This window comes from Bactrocera latifrons, unplaced genomic scaffold (assembly GCF_001853355.1).
Source record: "Bactrocera latifrons isolate USDA-ARS-PBARC rearing strain unplaced genomic scaffold, ASM185335v1 scaffold_27, whole genome shotgun sequence".
Taxonomy (NCBI): Eukaryota; Metazoa; Arthropoda; class Insecta; order Diptera; family Tephritidae; genus Bactrocera; species Bactrocera latifrons.
The window spans coordinates 939,221-958,183 of record NW_017536296.1 but is presented as its reverse complement, the minus strand read 5'-3'; the positions used below and the strand labels follow the sequence as shown (position 1 = coordinate 958,183).

Below are 18,963 nucleotides of genomic sequence, written 5' to 3'. Positions count from 1 at the left end.
AGAGGATCGCAGTAGCAAGGCGGAAAATATCGGTCGTATACAATTGAAATTCAAAGATAATCCTGATAACAGTATCTCTGGGTATCAAAAATAAGTTGAATCGCTTCAATACTTCGTTTTGTGTATACCACATATATCAGCAAATATTTGAGTTATCTCAATGAAAATGAGAGACCGCAATTTACTCATAATAGTGTATCTTTGGGGATAATATAGATAAAATTGAGAGAAAAATTCATTAGTCCCAATATACCTAATATCAGGATTTTCGAACATCCAGCTGACTTTACTGCATATGATTGGTGATTGTATGTGAGGTACTTTATGAAACCAGGGAAACAATTTTTACTACGTGGTTTTGGCAGAAATATATACATAAAATCGGGATAATAACAAACGTTATGCCGAATATGTCGGCGAGTGTAGGTATTATATATAAGTATATACATAAAATTGCTTGGATTCCGATCCGATTTGGTAGACGTTTTACATCTTTGAATCGCACACGTTGCAAGAGTATTACTTACTTGTTTCTTTTTGAAACTGTTGTCTTCTCGTCCTTACGCGTACACGTCCATATCAACAGACTTTCTTGGATCAAATCTGATTTTGAGTATATAATAAGTTTAACATTTCACACATATGTGGTTCTTACCCCTTCTTAGTATTTAAAAGGATACACTTTACTAATTTACTTTGAATTCGAATAAGCTTCTGAGTTGCACATTGGAGAATTGTTCCTTCAAAATTAGATTTGAATCATGAAAATGCATTTGCCTTAATCTGAAGCAATGATCGGCTGCAGCTGTCAATAATTATATCCAACTAAATATATTTAAACCTTAATATTATGGTCCACTGACCTACTAACCAGCCAATTAGTTCGTTTCGTTCATCGACTCTCAACACTTTCTCTGGCATCTTTCTTTTATTTTTACTGGTTTGATAATGAAATAGATTAAAAATGTCGCACGTGTGCACTTATCTACGTCATTAGACTTTGTTCTTACCGATAAAATTTTATAATTTAAGAGAAATGAATGAAAAATGCTGACGAAGGATGAGCGAGCTGTTTCTTGAGGTCTCCTCGCTTATTTGATTTTGTACCTTAATAAATGATTTGCATTATAATAGACTACAGTAAGAATGTGTTATTGTTACCAGTATTTTTTAGTTTATTTTGTTTTGGTATGATTTATAGAGCATCTTTCTGTATTTCAAAATATAAACAATAAAGACTGGTAGCTTGCCAATTTGTATAATCTTTTAAATTGCAACTTCGTTGTCTAAGTTATTTAGTGTGCAGCATCTACTGCGTTCAGTATTCAAATCTTATGCTACTGAAAAATATTTTTCGAAGCGATTTTGACAAGAAATACTATATAGTTCATAATAACAATAGGCAATAAAACTGAAGGAAAAATTATCGATTGATGTGCTAAGGGATCTGTGGTGTATTTGAGGTGTCCTGATTAGAAATTTGAATTCAGAAATTTTTCGTCACGTACATTTTTATCGTGATTTTTGTAATGTTTATCATTGCGCCATCTATGGTAGCTTTATGTTAGAATAATGATGTTGGCTAGTCGAAAAAGTCTTTTCGCATCTCTAATCACACTTCAACTTATTTTTTTTGTTTTTCTTATATTTATAATAATAAATGAATAAATCTGTACCATTTTGTGGTCGACTTTACCGAATACGAAAAGACTTTTTCGACTACCAATATTAATATCTCTGCCCCCAAAGCAGTGATATAAAAAGCTTTCCAAAATAATTCCAATATAATTTCCAAGAAAATAAAGATCTGCCAACTCTAATTAATTTTATTAATAAGCTTTATTTTAATTATTTTAAACTTGTTTTTTTTTTATATCTATCTATACATATACATATATCAATAACAAAAACGACTAGAAATTAATTTTAAATTATTAATTTTTTTTATATATACCTTTGAAATAAATTCTTAGCTTTAATTTAACTAAATACTGTTATTTTTATTTTTTGTAACACATTTTAGTAATTAAGTGAGCAAAGAATACCTTTTTGCGTAATAAATAAAACAATATACAGATGAAAATAAATCTGCACTTAGCTACTAATTTCCTCAGATCTAAGACTATGCTGTTGGAATATTTTCAGATTTTTACTTTTCTCCATTTTCGGCTTCAGTTGCCTTTACTCTTTTAGCCATACGTCGTTCATAATAATTTATCAAACTGTTGAAAAGAAATGATAAAATGAGAGAAATAAAATACAACAGTTAATGCAATAATTAGTCTCTCACGCTAATCGAGATAGATACTATATAAATTGTGACACAAAAAAAAAAAACGCAAAATATTGGCTTGCCCCACCAAATGTAATAACTGATGGCAACTATTTTTCCAGTCCTCGAAACACTTCGCGGTGGCCTTTAGTTTCTTCAGCGAATTCTATTTCATCTTATAGATCGACGGAAAACGGGAAATCATTCGTGAGCGTTGTCGAGCCCCCTCTTGCCGACGACATGACTCAGCCGCTGTCTCTTAATTCGCTGAACTAAGTCAAAGGTCATACAGCTCATCGTTTCATCAAAGGATCATAAATCTTCCGCAGAACTTTTCTATCGAAAACGTAACGTAACGTTGACTAACGACGACTGTTGGCATCGTCGATGCCTCTGCACCAGCGAATTTTAGTTTGAAATATCAAATCTAAGCCAAATCCTTTATCCATTGTAAAAATAATAATATAAATGATCAGGAGGACGAGACGCGTTGAATTCTGAGTGACGGTCTGTCAGTCCGTCCGTCCACCCTCATCTTTAATTATTATGCCCGAGAATTGTCGAAATCGGACGATAACTTTTCAAGAAATAAAACACCACATTTGTGGACCCAGTGTATATGGCTGATTTTTTTTACCGAACATATTGGTCAATCTATGTGTTTTAGTATTAAAATTCGGGAAGACTATTTTTGAGGTGATGAGAGCATTCCTTTTGCCAAAAATTAGTAAAACCAGGTCAATACTTCCCTCAGAGTCCATTTATCGACCAATATGTAGGAATTTTTACTGGGAATGTGTCAAATCAATGGTTGAGAAAAGTTTGGAACTTAATTACAATGAGGTGGTTTACATCTAACTAGGCTGCGCAATGATAATGGATTTTGTGAGCTGTTATTTTCATAGTTGAAATGCGTCCAGATAATTTTCCGTACATATCAATTTTTAATGCTGTTCGACTAAAATATCGAACCCTGTCCTGTCGTTTCCGGCATTATCTTTAGCATTTTTAATTTTTACCGCTCTATGGGGAGTGAGTATTTATTTCATTAACTTACATCATAACACAGAAGCACTCCAGATATAGGCCCGTGGAAATGAAATTGAAAAGTCCAGGATAAAAATTCAATGTTTGGTTGTAGATGAAGGTGTACAAGGGCGCAGACAACAACGGTGATATAGTCTGTGCGCACGATACTAGTGAGTAGATTTTACCTAGAAAAATGTACGTCCATAATTAGTTAGAAGATCCGTTGGATTTCGAAGCATTTTTATTACCGAGTTCATTTGAGGGCACCGCCACTGCAACGATTGCTTGCAACATCGGAATCGTTATGCCTGACATAAGTCCAAAAGAGGAAGCCATATACATTTGCCAGAATTCTTGCGCCAAACCACGTGTAAGATAATCAAGGACACAACCGGCTAAACCCATCATAGCAATGGTGGAATAAGGAAGTTTGAAAAACTGAAATGAAATAGGAGAAGAAATTATTTTAAAAAAATGTCAGCTACCAATTAAGACTTTCTTTAAATACCTTTCTGAAGACAGTGAAGGCTATGCCACATCCGACCATCTTAATCGTGATTAAAGTGGCTACAAAGTAGGTAAACTGCTGTAATGTCACATTGAATTTGTTGCGTAAGAACAAGTATAAGACGCCTTGTTCACCGTCTGCAAATTAATATTATAATTTTTAGATGAGAAAAGTTACGGCATCTTTCGAGGGCTATAAATCAAAATCTCTACAGTTTAAACTCACGCATAATAAAGCTGGATACCATTAATATGGAAATCGTACAGCCAATAATGGCTCGGCCATAATTTGGACGCTTTGCCACACAAGTCTTCACGAGATCTTTTATCAGTCCGAAATCGAAGAAACTTTTCGCCTTATGCTAGAATAATGAAAAGATTATCACTCACACATAATATATGAACAAAATTGATACATTTCGAGCAGTATATCTTACCGATAACGTGGTTTTTTCTGTATCCAAACTTTCGTCGATGAAAAAAAATATATACATTAAACCTATCAGTATAAGTGTAGCCGATGTGGCACACACTATGGCGACACTGGTGCGGCGTAACAAATAACTGCTCAATACATTGCCGAGTACCACACCGAGGCCCATAGCCATGTCTACAAGAAACATACTAAAAAGAAAACAGTTATAAAAACCGTTCCGCAGTTAAGGAACCCAATGGACTTCGCGTCTCCATTACCTACCGTTTCGCTTTATTTTCCATACTAGAAATGTCAGACATGTAGCAGAAGACTATAGTTGTCATCGCGCAATTTCCACCGACAATTGTAGCTGGCAGGCCGCCTAACAAGTAGAACCAAGGGTTCAAGGCTAGCACTTTGGAAAAAGTTACTAATATTGTGGTTATTATGTGACCAATGAAAAAGGCTGTGGGAGTTAAAGTGTTGAAAATATGTTTGTAGAATTATTTAAAATTCTTTAAGGCGATTGTTATACATACCCGTAAAGCTTACTAGCAACACCGGACGTCGACCAAATTTATCCGACCATGGCCCCACAAAGAGAACTAGTATACCCGGCCATACATTGTGTAACATAGAGTTCGTCATTGTTATACGGGCCACATAAGGTTGAAGTCGATTTTCGATTGCCTTAAATGTAATATTTACATTATTGTAGGCGGTATATAGGATAAGGATAAATGGATAGTATAATATACAATAACGAAATTTGAAGTAAAAACAATTTACACACGATCTGAGTTCGGGAAAAACAAGGGAAGAGCGTGGTTGAATCTTTAAGGTTTAAAACGGTTTACCTGGATTTCAGACAAAACTACAAGCCCCATAGAAAAAAGTTATATGACAAAGTTGCGGTTAATGAAACGATCTATAACTTTTATATGCAGACTTTTATCACATAATCTCAAAATGTATATGAAAAATACAAAAAACTCCCTCTTGTGCTGTTATTTTTATCTTGAACAAAAAAATGTTTCCTTTCGCGAAATTTGGTCATACCAGGTTGTTCAATGTTTTGTCGTTTGACAAACAAAAAAAAAAAAAAAAAAAAAAAAAAAAAAAAAAAAAAAAAAAAAAAAAAAAAAAAAAAAAAAAAAAAAAAAAAAAAACACAATTTTATGACTCAAAATACACAAATACATGAATAATAATAATTATATTGTTCCAACGATGATCCAATATGTGGATAACATCGCTGAAGTGAGAATCCGGATGGTCTGCAAAATACGCTTCAACAGCCGTTATGACCTCTTCATTTGATGAAAAACGCTTACCACGCATACATTTTTTTAGTTCTGGAAACAAATGGAAACCGCTGGGGGTCAAATCTCGTCTATACGGTGGACGCTCCAACAACTCACACTTTAATTCATGGATTTTAGCCATTGTCAAAATGCTCTTGTAGCACGGCCCATTGTCCTGATGATAAAGGATTTTTTCTTTCTGCAAACCGGATATTTTTTCACGAATTTTTTCCTTCATCTGGTGCAAAAGGTTGCAATAATATTCAGAATTAATTGTTTTACCAGTTTGCAAGTAATCCACAAACACATCTCGCATCCAAAAAAAAACAACTGATGCCATAACTTTCTTGGCGATTTTCCGGCACGAACTCGTTTCGAAGCCGAACAACCGGGTTCACAACACTCTTTAGTCTATTGTTTTGTTTCAGGATCATGGTGATAGGCCCAAGTCTCACCCATAGTGACCTTTTTAAAACGCTCCAAATGTTGCGGAGAAAGTCGCAACCGAATGTGTTTTTGTTCCATTGTTAGCGAATGTGGCACCCATTGTGCATACAGCTTTCTAAAACCCAAAATTTCAGATAACATATGGCTCAGACTGCCTAATGAGATGTGTAGAGCCTCTACTAAATTTCTCGCAGTCAATAAACGATCTTCCAAAACCATATCCTGTATTTTGGTTATGATTTCTGGTGTTGATGCGCTTTTTGGCGTCCTTCACGCAGATCATCTCCATATTTCTACTGTTCTAATTGTAGTTGAACAATCATTACATATTTTTAACATTCGTTCGTGAATTTCTTTTAGTGCTACACCTTCCAAAAATAAGAATTTTATCACCGCACAATATTAAATTTTTTTCATTGTAAAAAAATACTGTGACATGGCGACACTAAATTTCTTGTAAAGAAAGAATAAATTGACAGATTGAAATAAAACTTCACATACGTTCATATGAAGAGTGTACCAACAAAAAAAAAAAAAAAATTGGGCTAGTAGCAACGCCCTCTTTTATCGAACGACAAAACTTATTGAACAACCTGGTATACAAATGATCAGCGTGACAAGCTAAATCGATTTAGCCGTGCCCATCTGTAGTCTATCAGTCTGTATAGAATTCGTTATTCAGGCTTTGAAATATCTATATGAATTTTTACACCCATCCTTTTCTCACCAAAAAGCTGCCCGTTTGTCGAAAGGGCCGATGTCGGACCACTATATTATAAAGCTGCCATACAAACTGGAAGACTGGAGTCAAGTGCTTTTACGGACAAGATCTCTTCAAATTATTTGACATTGATTATTGTCTAAGCCAATGGTGTAATCTCTGAAGAAGGGGTTCAGATAGGATCACCATAACATAACTAGTTTACAAACTGAGCGATCATACGAGTAGGAATCAAATTCCTGTACAGAATCTGTTGTATTTGTGAAGGGCTTTATTTATTCCGTGGAAATGACGTTTACATTTTTTCTTGTTTTAATTTTGATTTTGTTTAATTTGATTTGAAGTTAAACGATTTTAATCAGTTATCTTTAAGTGGTTTCTTATACATATTTATTGAAGCACAAAAGTTTGTAAACAATAGTGAAGGGACGATTACAGAGCAGAATTTTTAATAAGTTGAGTTTTAATAATTTACAACCGGTGGTTAGGCATAGGCGTAGATAGCATTATGTTGACGGGGGCTAATGTTCTAATTGCTATGAAATATACAGTCTTAAGGAAGAGCTATGTTCAGTTGGAACCAAACATTTTATACCTTTGCAAATTTCGTTTCAATTAAAAGTAGGAAGTAATCAATTAATTATGTTCAGGGCATGCTGTTTCATAAAAATATTATCCCCGAATTTCAATACTAAAACTCACAGACTGCCTGATATGTTCATTAAAAAATCATTCATTTTCATATGTTTTGTGTCTGTACCTTTGAAAAGTTATGTCCGGTTTCGATATTTTTCGGGATTTAGGTGAAATACCAGATATGAGAAAGTGCTCAACAATCAAGTTTAATAATTATTTTTCAACTTTTGTTTTTTCCTCACCAAACAATCGTTAGATTTTAATTTTTATTTTTCTCCTACAAAATAAGAGTTATTTGATATCAGTTATTTATTGTTTAAAGAATAATAGTTAAGCGTTGAGTTTTACTTAACTGGTGGGCTGTAGAGTTGAAAAGAAAGCCCTTGCGATCTGAAAGTAATACTAGTAATCAAAAAATCATCTTCAGCGATGAGGCTCATTTCTGACTGAATGACTTCGTCAATAAGTAAAATATGCAGTATTGGTCAGGCAGCAATCCACAAGTACTCCGTGGAGTCAACATTAAATCGCGAAAAAAATTCAGTTTGGTGCGGTTTATGGGCCGTTGGCGTCATTGGCATTGGCGTCATTGGCGACCGGCAATTTACTGTGAATCGTTACCGCTCAGCGATAACCGAATATTTTTGGCCCGAATTGGATAATATGGACTTGGAATTGTGGTTCCAACAGCCCGGCGCCACACGCCATACAGCGAATGTCACAATCGATTTATTGAAAATCATGCCTCGGTCGTGCGTTTTGATGTCGTTAAATTATTTCATGTGCGGCTACGTCAAGTCTATGGTCTATGCCATGGTCAATACCATTCGTACGAATATCGAACGTGAAATTGCAGTAGTATCGGCCAATTTTAACTTGAAAACCGTCGAAAATTGGGTTCAGCGTCTGAACTTCTGCAATAGAGTTCCATACATAACTGCATCGAATGTACTTTTGCAGGAATACAGAATTTCATTGATATTGCCCACCGTGTCTGTAGCGCTCTTATTGAGAACCCCATTATATATGTAGTATATAACTCCTTATCGACCTAACTCGATTAAGTTATATGTATAGTAAACTAGCGTTAGGTGGACATGGTGCGAGAGTTTGGAAATGGATTTTATAATAGGTTATTTCGATAAGCCAACAAAATACATAAATTGTAACAACCAAATAATCGATAAGAATGTTTTAATAACAAATGAAGGCCGCGGTCTCTGACTAATGATTTCATATCTGAGCGCCACCTAATTTGACGATAGATTAAAATTATTCCACGCAGAAGCAAGAAAATATATTGGACCTGGGCAGTTCAGTTCCGAATTACAAAATAGTGGAATATTCTTTGAAAACATATGTATATAGTGAGCATATATCGTCACCCGTAAATCACTTTTCATAAGTTGACAAATTAAGGTTTCTATAATACCACTCAGACTGAAATAATATATTTGTTTTCGTTATAAAATGGTTATATGTTGGTTATATTGGACAGTGGAAGCTGCTTCGAAGAGCGTATTTGTAGAACCTTTATAACGCTAATGGTCTCTGAGCGAAATTTCTGTACAACGACTAGAATGCTCGGCTTGAAATACTCACAATAAGATTTCAATAATAATTCTATTTTAAATTCCTCTGAAGGATAAATTTCTACACAAAAACGACTTTATTGGATTTTTTTATCTTGGATTTTTGTCTATGCTTCGATCATTATCTGTATTTATTTTATTGGGGTTTTTGGATTCTAAATAATTTTCAGCAAAGAAATCGTTTTTAAATGGTTTTATTTAGCTCACCCCGTTTGTTTTATTATTATTTATTCTTGGATCAAATTTAGTAATTCAAATTTCACCCTCTTCCTGTCAACCGATTAATCTGAAATTTTGTATACACTTTGGGTTTTGGTGACAATACAATTATGTTTATTCATTATCATTATAAATTCAAGATGACCGCCGCTACAAAATGGCGGATAACGTAGGTTTTATCAATCCCACCAATATGGGTATCAAATAAAAGGGCTTGACAAGAAGAATACAGTGCACTATACAACCTCAATATTTAAGATGGGCGCAGCCACTAATTGACGTATAATAATAAGATTTAAATTTAGAAATTGAATCTGTAATTTATTTGTCTGTTATCCTAATCAAGTTCGTACAGTTCAGTACAACGCGGCTGCATTAACATGCTTACCAGTGGAGTTAAATCAACAAGTTAACGACCACAACTCTGCTGTATTGAATTTGTACAGAAATAATGGTGCTCGCATTTACAAAATAAAAGCGGATCAGCTAGTACACGCCACACGAAATGCAGACTATGTGGATATAGCTACTATAATACCAGCTGATATCAACAAAACTGGGGGTTTACCAGCGGAACTGGAAATATTTGCGGCGGCAAAAGTCATGCTACGGTCCAATATTGACGTTTCAAAGGGATTAGTATATAGTGTAGTGTAGTTAGTGTATAACTATTGGAATTTCCATGAGCAAGAAAATAGTAAGTAATTTCCTTACCATCTGCGGGCCAACTGCCTAACGACGAATTAAACGATTCTTCTATCGCACATTAAGTCGATAATTTGTAGACAATTGAAGTGTCCCACGGTTTTATTTTAGTCTAGTCTATGCATATTTTTATAATTCCCACGATTGTATCTATTTTATTATTTTTTGGTTTTTAGTACATTTATCTTAAACATTGCAATGTATGTTTAACATAAAACCGTTTAACTTAAAAAGTTTTTTTTACCTATTTTTATTTCTTGTTTACTCATTCAAAAATTTCTATTAAAAAAATCTCTTTTTTCTCTCAATTGTTATTGTGTATAACCTTTTCAGTGATTCTACTGAATTTCGTTTATGAATATAATATAATTATAATGCTTTGCTTAACCGAATTAAAACCGAAATTGCCACAATTACAACCCAGACAATTTTTGTATTAAAACTTTCTATGCATTCCCGATATAATTGTTCGTCCATTTCATACCTTTGCCTCCTCAGTTTTGGGTATAATACCGCGCAGTGGTTCACACTCTGTCTCATTGTAGTGATAGACGGCGACACAAGTTTGATAAAGTTCTTGATTCAACATAACTGGACCCGTTAGCAGGATCGAGAGAAATATCAGAAATACAGGAAATTCCAAAGTCAAAATGCGCCTACGCACTTTAGGCTTTGACTCTGGCTTAAGGGGGTCTTCCGCTGTGGGCTCATCCCTATGTTCTTTCTCATTTGGGCTGTTGGTCGGCATATAAGCTGGTGGTAAGTAATTTCCATCAGTATCTAACGTGAGTTGTTCGAAAGACAGGCCAATGCCATCGGGTGTGTCGAGTCTACCACTTTCTTTGTGGTCCGTCATTTTTCGATTAAAACTCATACGCTTGTGGAAATTACAGTACGTTTTTTAGTTTTTTTAGTCTTAATTTTAATTTCATTGAAGTTATATTGCAATACTTTAATTGGCTTCCTTTATATGAATTGAAAGCCTTTTCACAATAACGTTTATCGGCGATTGGTTTTCGATTTCACGCAACGCCGGTATAGCTATACTTTCGACCACATATTAAAACATACTGATTAATTAAGTGCCACTCGTACAATTGTGAACTCCCAGTTAATTGGCAAGAAGAGTATCTTAACAATTAATCAATCATAATTATAGGCGATAACGTCTTCATAATAACCGAAAAATCGCATGTACTTCTGAGGTCTGAGTTCATACTATAATCTAGTCGTAGTGTTTGTATATTACGGTTGTTTTACATTTAACAGTTATTTCTTAAAACAGCACTTCCTTGCCGATAACCCGAATTGAAATAAGCATGGGATTTTTATCCCCTGAACGTAAATGAAGTTTGCCACGATGTTTGTGACACGCAAAAGGAAACGTCGGAGACGAGGTTAGCAGATATAGCCATGTCCATCTGCCTGTCTATAGGTGTAGGTTAGGTTAGGTTCGCATAGACCGATTTGCGATACCACATGGAGTTTGGTTACTAGGCCCACAAAGAGTCATCCTTTGGGATGCCTAAGCTTGACACAAATTTTAACAGACTCTGTGGCACACCGTGGGTTGCCACCAGCCAGGAACAAGTTAGTATTCCGATAGGTCCTACAGTATCTTCTATCGAGTGCCAGTAGGAATTTTGTATACTTCTGATCTACCGTTTTGCACACGGCTTTTGCAGTTTTACATCCAGGTAGCCAGGCTCGTTCAATCGGATTGTGATTTCCTTTGTCTTGCTTCTGTCCAGATCGTCGTACTTCCCAAGACAATTCTGACCGATGCGTGTTACGCGGTTACTGCCTTGATTGGTGCTTGGCTATCTACGTAGATATTGATTCTGGAATAGCCTACAGGTGCACTATAGGCCAGCTCGTAGGCTTTCACAATAGCAAAAAACTCTGCCTATAGGTGGAAGGTTTGGTACCAGTTCAAGAGCCGCCGTTGGAGTTCTTTTTAAAGTTCCCGTTATGCACAGGCCTGCGAGACTCTGAACACTTTCCATTGGCTTCCAGCAGGTGGATTTCCTTACGCCTGTCCACCATACCACTTTACCGTACAGCACAATTGGTTTTACTGTAGCTGTATAGAACCAATGAATGGGCGGGAGAGAGCCCGCAGGTTGTGCCGAGCATCTGCCTACACGCAAATTTGGCAAAGCAAGTAAGCTAGCCTTTCTCACTCTTTCTTCCACATTGTGCTTCCACAGCAGTTTCTGTCCAAGACCACCCCAAGGTACTTGGAACAGTTTTTGAGAGAGACTTATGTATGTCCTCCTCTATGTTATAGAAGGTGAACCTCCTTAGAAAAATTTAGTGCTTTCTTGTGAACAAAAGCAGTTCCGTTTTCTTCGGGCTCAGCCCCAAAACCGCTTGCGACGTCCAATTCTGGACTGTATTGAGAGAGGTGGTCATAATACTGCTAAAGGTCTGTAGACACTTATCAGTTATTAAGATGACAATGTCGTCCGCATATGCCACTATCGTAGAGGCTTGGCCGGCCAAGTTCTTTAGCAGTTCATTCACCACTAATGTCCACAGATGCGGGGATAGCATTCCACCTAGTGGAGTACCTCTATAGACCTTTCTGGTCATTCTAGCGTCAATTATTCTACTCTTATACTTCTAGAGGTCAATAGGCTTCTGATCCAGCTTTGTATAGCAGAATCAGCACCTATTGAACTATAGGATATATATTACCCAAATAACTGAAACTGATCAGTCGAAATCAAGTCCTTGTACCCCAAAGTTTTTATTTCATAAGATATCTCCACTAAACCTGGCCTAAACTATTGTCTAACCATAGTGTAGTTGCCATGCAAACGGACTAATCAAAGCCAATATACAGATCTTTTTATACTCTATTAAGTTTTAACAAATGCAACTGTGAAGGGTAAAATAGCGTCAGTGCAGTCAAAGTCAACGTTTTTTTCTTGTTTCTCATTGATTTCTGAAGAACTCAACTCAAAAGGAAAAACTTATTTAGGTGAGAAGGGAGTTTTTAGCCCTAAAATTCACATCTATTTATCCACTGTCGGCTGTTCGGTACTTTTCGGGTGCTATCGAAGACAGTAATTCATATCTCACAAATTTTTGTTTTAACATTAGTAATTTAGCATCTTAGAAGAAGGAAATAATAGTAACATTTGCTTGTCATTCACCACAACAAATATCATAAATATTTGCTTTGGACACTATCTGGTGATAAAAACAAAGCGAATTAATTATTATGGAGAAGTTATAAAAAATACTGACTGCGATGATTGTGCTATTTCAAAAGATTTGAAGTTGATTTTATTTGGTCCCCTTTACGAAAGGTTGACATATTTGCTTATTTCTTACTAACTGGTGATCCAAGTAGAGGTATTATTTTTCAATAGCTTTTTTTTTAACAGATCACGCATCAATCCATGTTTTTATTGAGAGAACACTTCAGTAGTGGCGTGATATCACACTTTAGACTTTTTTCTATGGGGATATGTAATTTGGATCTCTCTATTTTAGTATTCATGTTTTTGAAGTTGGTATAGTTTTCTTCACATTCTACTTTCTAGTATTTCCCGAAAGGTATGAAATAATTTGGGCTCTTTATTTCTTCGTCTACATACACTATATAAAGTAAGCTGATTATAAAAGATAAAAATGATTATTATAAGATAAGCTCGCATTTATATGCCAATATCGTACGCACATATCGTTCACAGTAATGGCGAAATAACTATTTTAGCCTTAAAAATTTAGAATGCTTACATTCTTCCAAGTAATTCAATCAGTTCGTCGAATGGGAGAATATTTAAGGGGCTAAGTCAGATTAAGGTCTTCAAGAAAAATTGTCTAACTCTTATCGGAGTGTACTGGAAAATTTTAAGAGCTGGAGTGGACTGACCCTAATGCTTTGACGCTACGACAAGACAATAAATACAATTGTTTCAGTATTCGACCAATTGCGTAATGTTTTTTAGGACCCCAAATTGTATTTTAAACCAAAGAAACATTTTTCGATTTTTAGAAAATGCTACAAAGCGTACATTTATTTCATTATTTGCTTGTAATTTTGCAACACGTTGCTACAGAGTATAATAGTTTTTCACCTAACGGTTGTACCAGGTTGGTCAATAAGTTTTTTCGTTCGATAAGAGAGAATGTTGCTATTAGCCCAAAATTTTTGTTTGTTTTGTTGGTACACTCTTCATATGAACGTATGTGAAGTTTCATTTGAATCTGTCAATTTATTCATTGTTTACAAGACATTTAGCGTCGGCGTGTCCTAGTATTTTTTTACAATGAAAACAATTTGATATCGTGCAGTGATAAAATTGTTATTTTTGGAAGGCACATCTCATTCGGCAGTGCCAGTCATATTTTAACGCCTTCTACCCGGCGCATTTTATCTATGTTTCTACATATTGTGTGAGCAAGATTGTCTAGTTGTTCATATAACGGCACTTTTCCTTTTAGAAGAACTATAAAAAAATAAATTTTATTTATGTTGGAAACGCCTACAAGCCATAAAATATTATAATTCCCCAATCTAGTTTATTTTCACGATCCACGCCGCCAGATAAATAAATTTACCTGTGAATCACCTGTGGTCTATGCCGCTAGAAAGCGCAGTGCCCGTGGACCTCCAGAGGTCCGCGATGGGTACAACGTATTTAGTGAAATTTTGGTTTTTGGAACGTTGTGTGTACAATGGGTGCCGCATTCGCTAACAATGGAACAAAAACACATTCGAATGTGACTTTCTCAGCTACATTTGGAGCGTTTTAAAAATGATAATTGCATTTTTTGCGTCGATTCATAACTCTGGATGTCCCTTGGGTTTATGATCCTGAATCAAAACAAGAGGGTAAAGAGTTGTGTGAACCAGGTTGCTTCTCAGCGAGTTCTTTTCCGGAAATGGCATTAGTTTTTTGGGATGCGAAATGAATTTTGTTTGTGCATTACTTGCAAACTGGTAAAACAATTAAACAATTTGTGAAAAAATCCGATTTTCAAAAGAAAAACATTCTTTTTCATCAAAACAATGCACCATGTCATAAGAGCATTTAGAAAATGGCTAAAATCCATAAATTATAGTTCGAGTTGTTGGAGCATTCACCAGATTTGGCCAAATAGATGTCGGCCTTGGTTAGGTTATTGTCTTGTTTACAGGAAAAGCGGTGTGTACCCGGGCGTTGTCGTGGTGCAACTTCCAATCGTCTATGATGTCTTTTCGTACCTGATTGACCTTTCGTTTGAGTCTCTTGAGGACTTCCACGTAAAACTTGGCGTTGACGGTTTGTTCAGGAGAAACAAATTCATGGCGAGCGATGCCTATGATGTCAAAAAAGACAATGACCATCGTTTTCCCTTTAGATTTTCTCATTCATCAGCGAGCTCTTCCTGGCCCTTCAAAAAGGCCTAGTGCCACTGAAATACATCACTTAAGCAACATCTGCGTAGGCCTGCTTGATCATATCAAACGTTAAACGTCGCAGATTTACCGAGTTTAACACAGAATTTAATCACGCAGCTCTGCTCTAACGAACGCTACATTTTCGGCTTGCACCATGCAAAATGTTTGTCCTGACTCTCCAGGTGCTCGAAGACAACTGACCAGCCGCTTGTTCATTAGCTAGGAACGACCTTTACTGACTCCAGTCGTTGCGTGCACGCTTCGAAGTACAGGCGCGGCGGAAGAAAGTTTGTTCCAAGTTCCAAGAGTATAAAATGCTCAATTGCACCCGATATTAGCACTTCCTTACTTGTTTATGTATTATATACTGTGCACCAAAAATAAGGTGATTTTTTTTATGTTGGTAGTACTGTCAGTCACATTTATATCAAATTTCATATCCGTATATAATATTTAAGTATCATTTAAATTTTTATTTACAAATTTAAAAAAAATTTTTTTCAGAGCCCAAATGCGGTACGAATACAGCTAAATGTGATATTAGACTGAGTAAGTGAAATTATTTACACTTTGTTATGTTAAATTATTTTCACCGATTTTTAATATTATTATATATATTTTACTCGTTGTTCACATTTATTGTGTGCACCACTGCATAATTTTTTAATTAAATACATTAAGTTTTTATGTGAGAAAAAAGTTAAAACATTGTTGAGTAGTGTTCATTATAATATATATAAATTAATGCTTCAATAATTAGTAATTAGCTTATTTTTCTCGAGAGGAATAGCCTTCCGAGTCACAAAATCCATAAGTGCTTCGTATTTGACGGGTTCCGACTCCCTTCTTTAACCTCCGCCCAAAAAATCGCAATCGCACTGTCTTGTTGATAAAATCATTTCTTCGAAAATTTCCACTCAGCGTGTTTCAATATAGTCGATTCCATTATTTCAACGTACAATCTGGCAGACATATTTTCTTTAATTCACATAAATGGACTTATACCATAGTAAGAGATGTACTTCCATACGTTGGTTTTAGTACCCCATGTTTTGCCGTCCGGGCAACATATCTGGATTCAAATGAAACGTTTTCTGTCTTTGGTGGATACTGTCGGCGGCCTCGGGCACCAAATAAGTAATTTTTCGTTTCGACGGAAAACAATATGGCCAATGCAGATGAACTTTAACTGGACATTGAAGATAATCTTTACCAAATTAAGCTTTGCCTGCACATGCCGGAATGACGGTAATGACTCCTTTCTTGGGCTTCTTCGGAAAAGTTTAAAATTTTTTCTTTTAGTGGATGCAGTAACACTTAAAATTTTCTTTTTGTCCATTTTATCCGAATTTTCGATAGACTTTAAAGATTTTCCTTCCCTCAAGAATTTTTGAATGAGATTTCGTTCTTCCTTAGAACAGTCCCCAACACGGACAATGTTTGAACAAAATTATGTTTTAAAATTTAAGGAGCGATGTTTTCACCAAAGAATGGTAGAATCCATATTTAGTTGATAAGATTCTTTTAAGTGTAAAAGCAACATTATTTTACTTTTCACAAGCCATTGTTATTATTTTGAGCACTATTGTTTGAAAATATATGTTACTCAGCTTTTGAGTTGTAGTTAGTAGGTTTTATATACTTATTATTCTTCTTTCTTAATTTCCTATAGTTTTTTCTTCCTCATACAAAAAGTAGAAATCTCGAAAGTCACATTTTTTGTCGCCATCACTGTATGTTTCTATGACTAATATTTACATTGTCACAGGTGAATGTAAATAGATAAAAGAAACGAATTGTACTCGTAATTATTTGCTTATCATAAGTTACCGTTATCTACCCCGGCAGTTATTTTGGAAGCTTAATTAAATTTTCGCAATAAAGAGAGATCTTCCTTGGCGTTGATTATAACTTTGAAAAGATTCTGTAATTATATTCTTAAGTCTTTTAGTGAAGTTGAGTAATAAGAACAATTGTCAGAGTAATTTATGTTTGTTGGTGTAGGTTTTTTTTTTCAAAATCGTTGAGAAAGAGTTTATACAATACTTTGCCAACTTCTATACATATTGTGGAGGAGCTTTGAATGCAAGCAACCGCCGTGCTCATCAAATAATATCGGGGAGGTTGTATAGTATGAACTATAAATCCACAAAACCATCGATTTTCTTACAGTTTACCGTTTTACCAAAAAATGTTCGAAAATCTATAATTTTGTGCGTAAGACCTCATAATAGAATATCAACACTACTCAACAAAACAGAACGAAAAATTTGCGTTTGATGTATATTACTAAGAAGTCTGTGGTGTACTAGAGGTGGTCTTGATTATGAATTTTTGTCAGTTTAGTAAATGGTGGTGGTTTGACCCCTGCACTACTTGATTGCAACACAAAAAATCCTTTGTGTTAGAGAATTTTTACTATAATTTTCGGTTGCAATGATCATCTATTTCCTATCCATTGCCCCAACTGGTTCATATTTTGCATTACAGCGTTTGATCTAAACTAGTTTTCCTTTGATATGTCCTGTGGGTATGTTTGAGTTACCGTGGCTGTTAGCTAACAGTGAAATCTGCGAAGAAGATGTTCAGATCGAGCACAGCTGTCAATTTAAATTGATCGATCAAAATTTAGTTTTGAATCTTTAATGTTTGTGAGGGGTATTGCAACTGGAGAAAATGTTTCTTTCATGCTGGAAAATAGAATTGCATCGCGAACATTTTCGCGCTTTTTTCTTTTTTTTTTTAACTTTCGACGGGGGCTAAGATAAAACGGTGAACGATGAATTTAATTACATTTTTGTTGATGAAGCTTCATCAAAGACCAGTGTTTATGGATGATATGATTAATTCAATCGAGGTCGTAGATCACTCCAAAACGAATTTCAGGGAGGTCGTCTAAATTATTTGTTGTGTGAGCAAACTGACATTGTAAGATTGTCATGTGACCTATCGTGAAATTGAGACAAATATATGCACTAGTGGGACTAGCTTACATTAGACAGCAGTCGACAGCATAAATATTTGAAATTTTTTTTTTTTTTAATTCAACAAGTCATAACCATACCAGTATAGCAACACAGAGCAGTAAATTCTGAGTGGTATGCAACAATTCCATGATAACAATAAGAGCTCCCACAAAACGGACTGACGTATGGTACAAATTCACGCATTTTACGTCGAGATCGTAAATCGAAATCATAAAATATATAGTTTTGCAAGAACTGAAGCCGTTTAGCCTTCCCATGAGTCATCGCTTCGCTTTATGGGCTCTTGAAAAGTTCCAAGAATATCCGGCATTTTCGTGACAAATTTCGTTCAGAGATAAGTCCCATTTCTGCCTAAACAAGCAAAAAAGCCGCATTTGGGACGAAATACAACATGAAGAGATTCCAGAGATGCCATTTCATCTAGAAATACCACGGTTTGGTGTGATTTGTGTGCCGGTGAAATCATCGGTCCATATATCTTCAAAATTGATGCCGGTGAAAACAGAACCGTCAATGGCGACCCTTTTAGGGCAATGATAATCGATTATTTAATGCCTGAGCTTGAGGCTCGTGATCTCGGCGACATTTGACAAGACGGTGCCGCTTCCCACACATCGCATCAATCAAAGGATTTATTGAGAGAACACTTCGGTGAACATGTAATATAATTTCATGTTTTAGGTCGGTCGATTGACCAACAAGATCGTGTGATATCACGCCTTTTCCCTGTG

At 35.4% G+C, this 18,963-nt stretch overlaps 2 protein-coding genes across 2 annotated transcripts in view; one reads left to right on the top strand and one right to left on the bottom strand.

Moving 5' to 3' along the window:
• The window catches only part of LOC108969910, a 198,385-nt gene that overhangs the window by 46,070 nt on the left and 133,352 nt on the right, over positions 1 to 18,963 (top strand). Inside the window, exon 2 of the mRNA XM_018934907.1 lies at positions 15,750 to 15,794. The gene's annotated coding sequence lies outside the window, so the exon portion shown is untranslated. The remainder of the gene's footprint in view (positions 1 to 15,749; positions 15,795 to 18,963) is intronic.
• On the bottom strand, positions 2,039 to 10,893 carry LOC108969902 (proton-coupled folate transporter-like). The gene is made up of 9 exons (XM_018934891.1): positions 10,332 to 10,893; positions 4,763 to 4,913; positions 4,506 to 4,689; positions 4,246 to 4,432; positions 4,035 to 4,170; positions 3,810 to 3,946; positions 3,550 to 3,739; positions 3,330 to 3,486; positions 2,039 to 2,222 (listed from the first exon to the last, which is right to left on the bottom strand). Exons 1-9 carry the CDS (start codon positions 10,719 to 10,721, stop codon positions 2,150 to 2,152), a joined length of 1,605 nt encoding a protein of 534 aa, XP_018790436.1. The 5' UTR covers positions 10,722 to 10,893; the 3' UTR covers positions 2,039 to 2,149.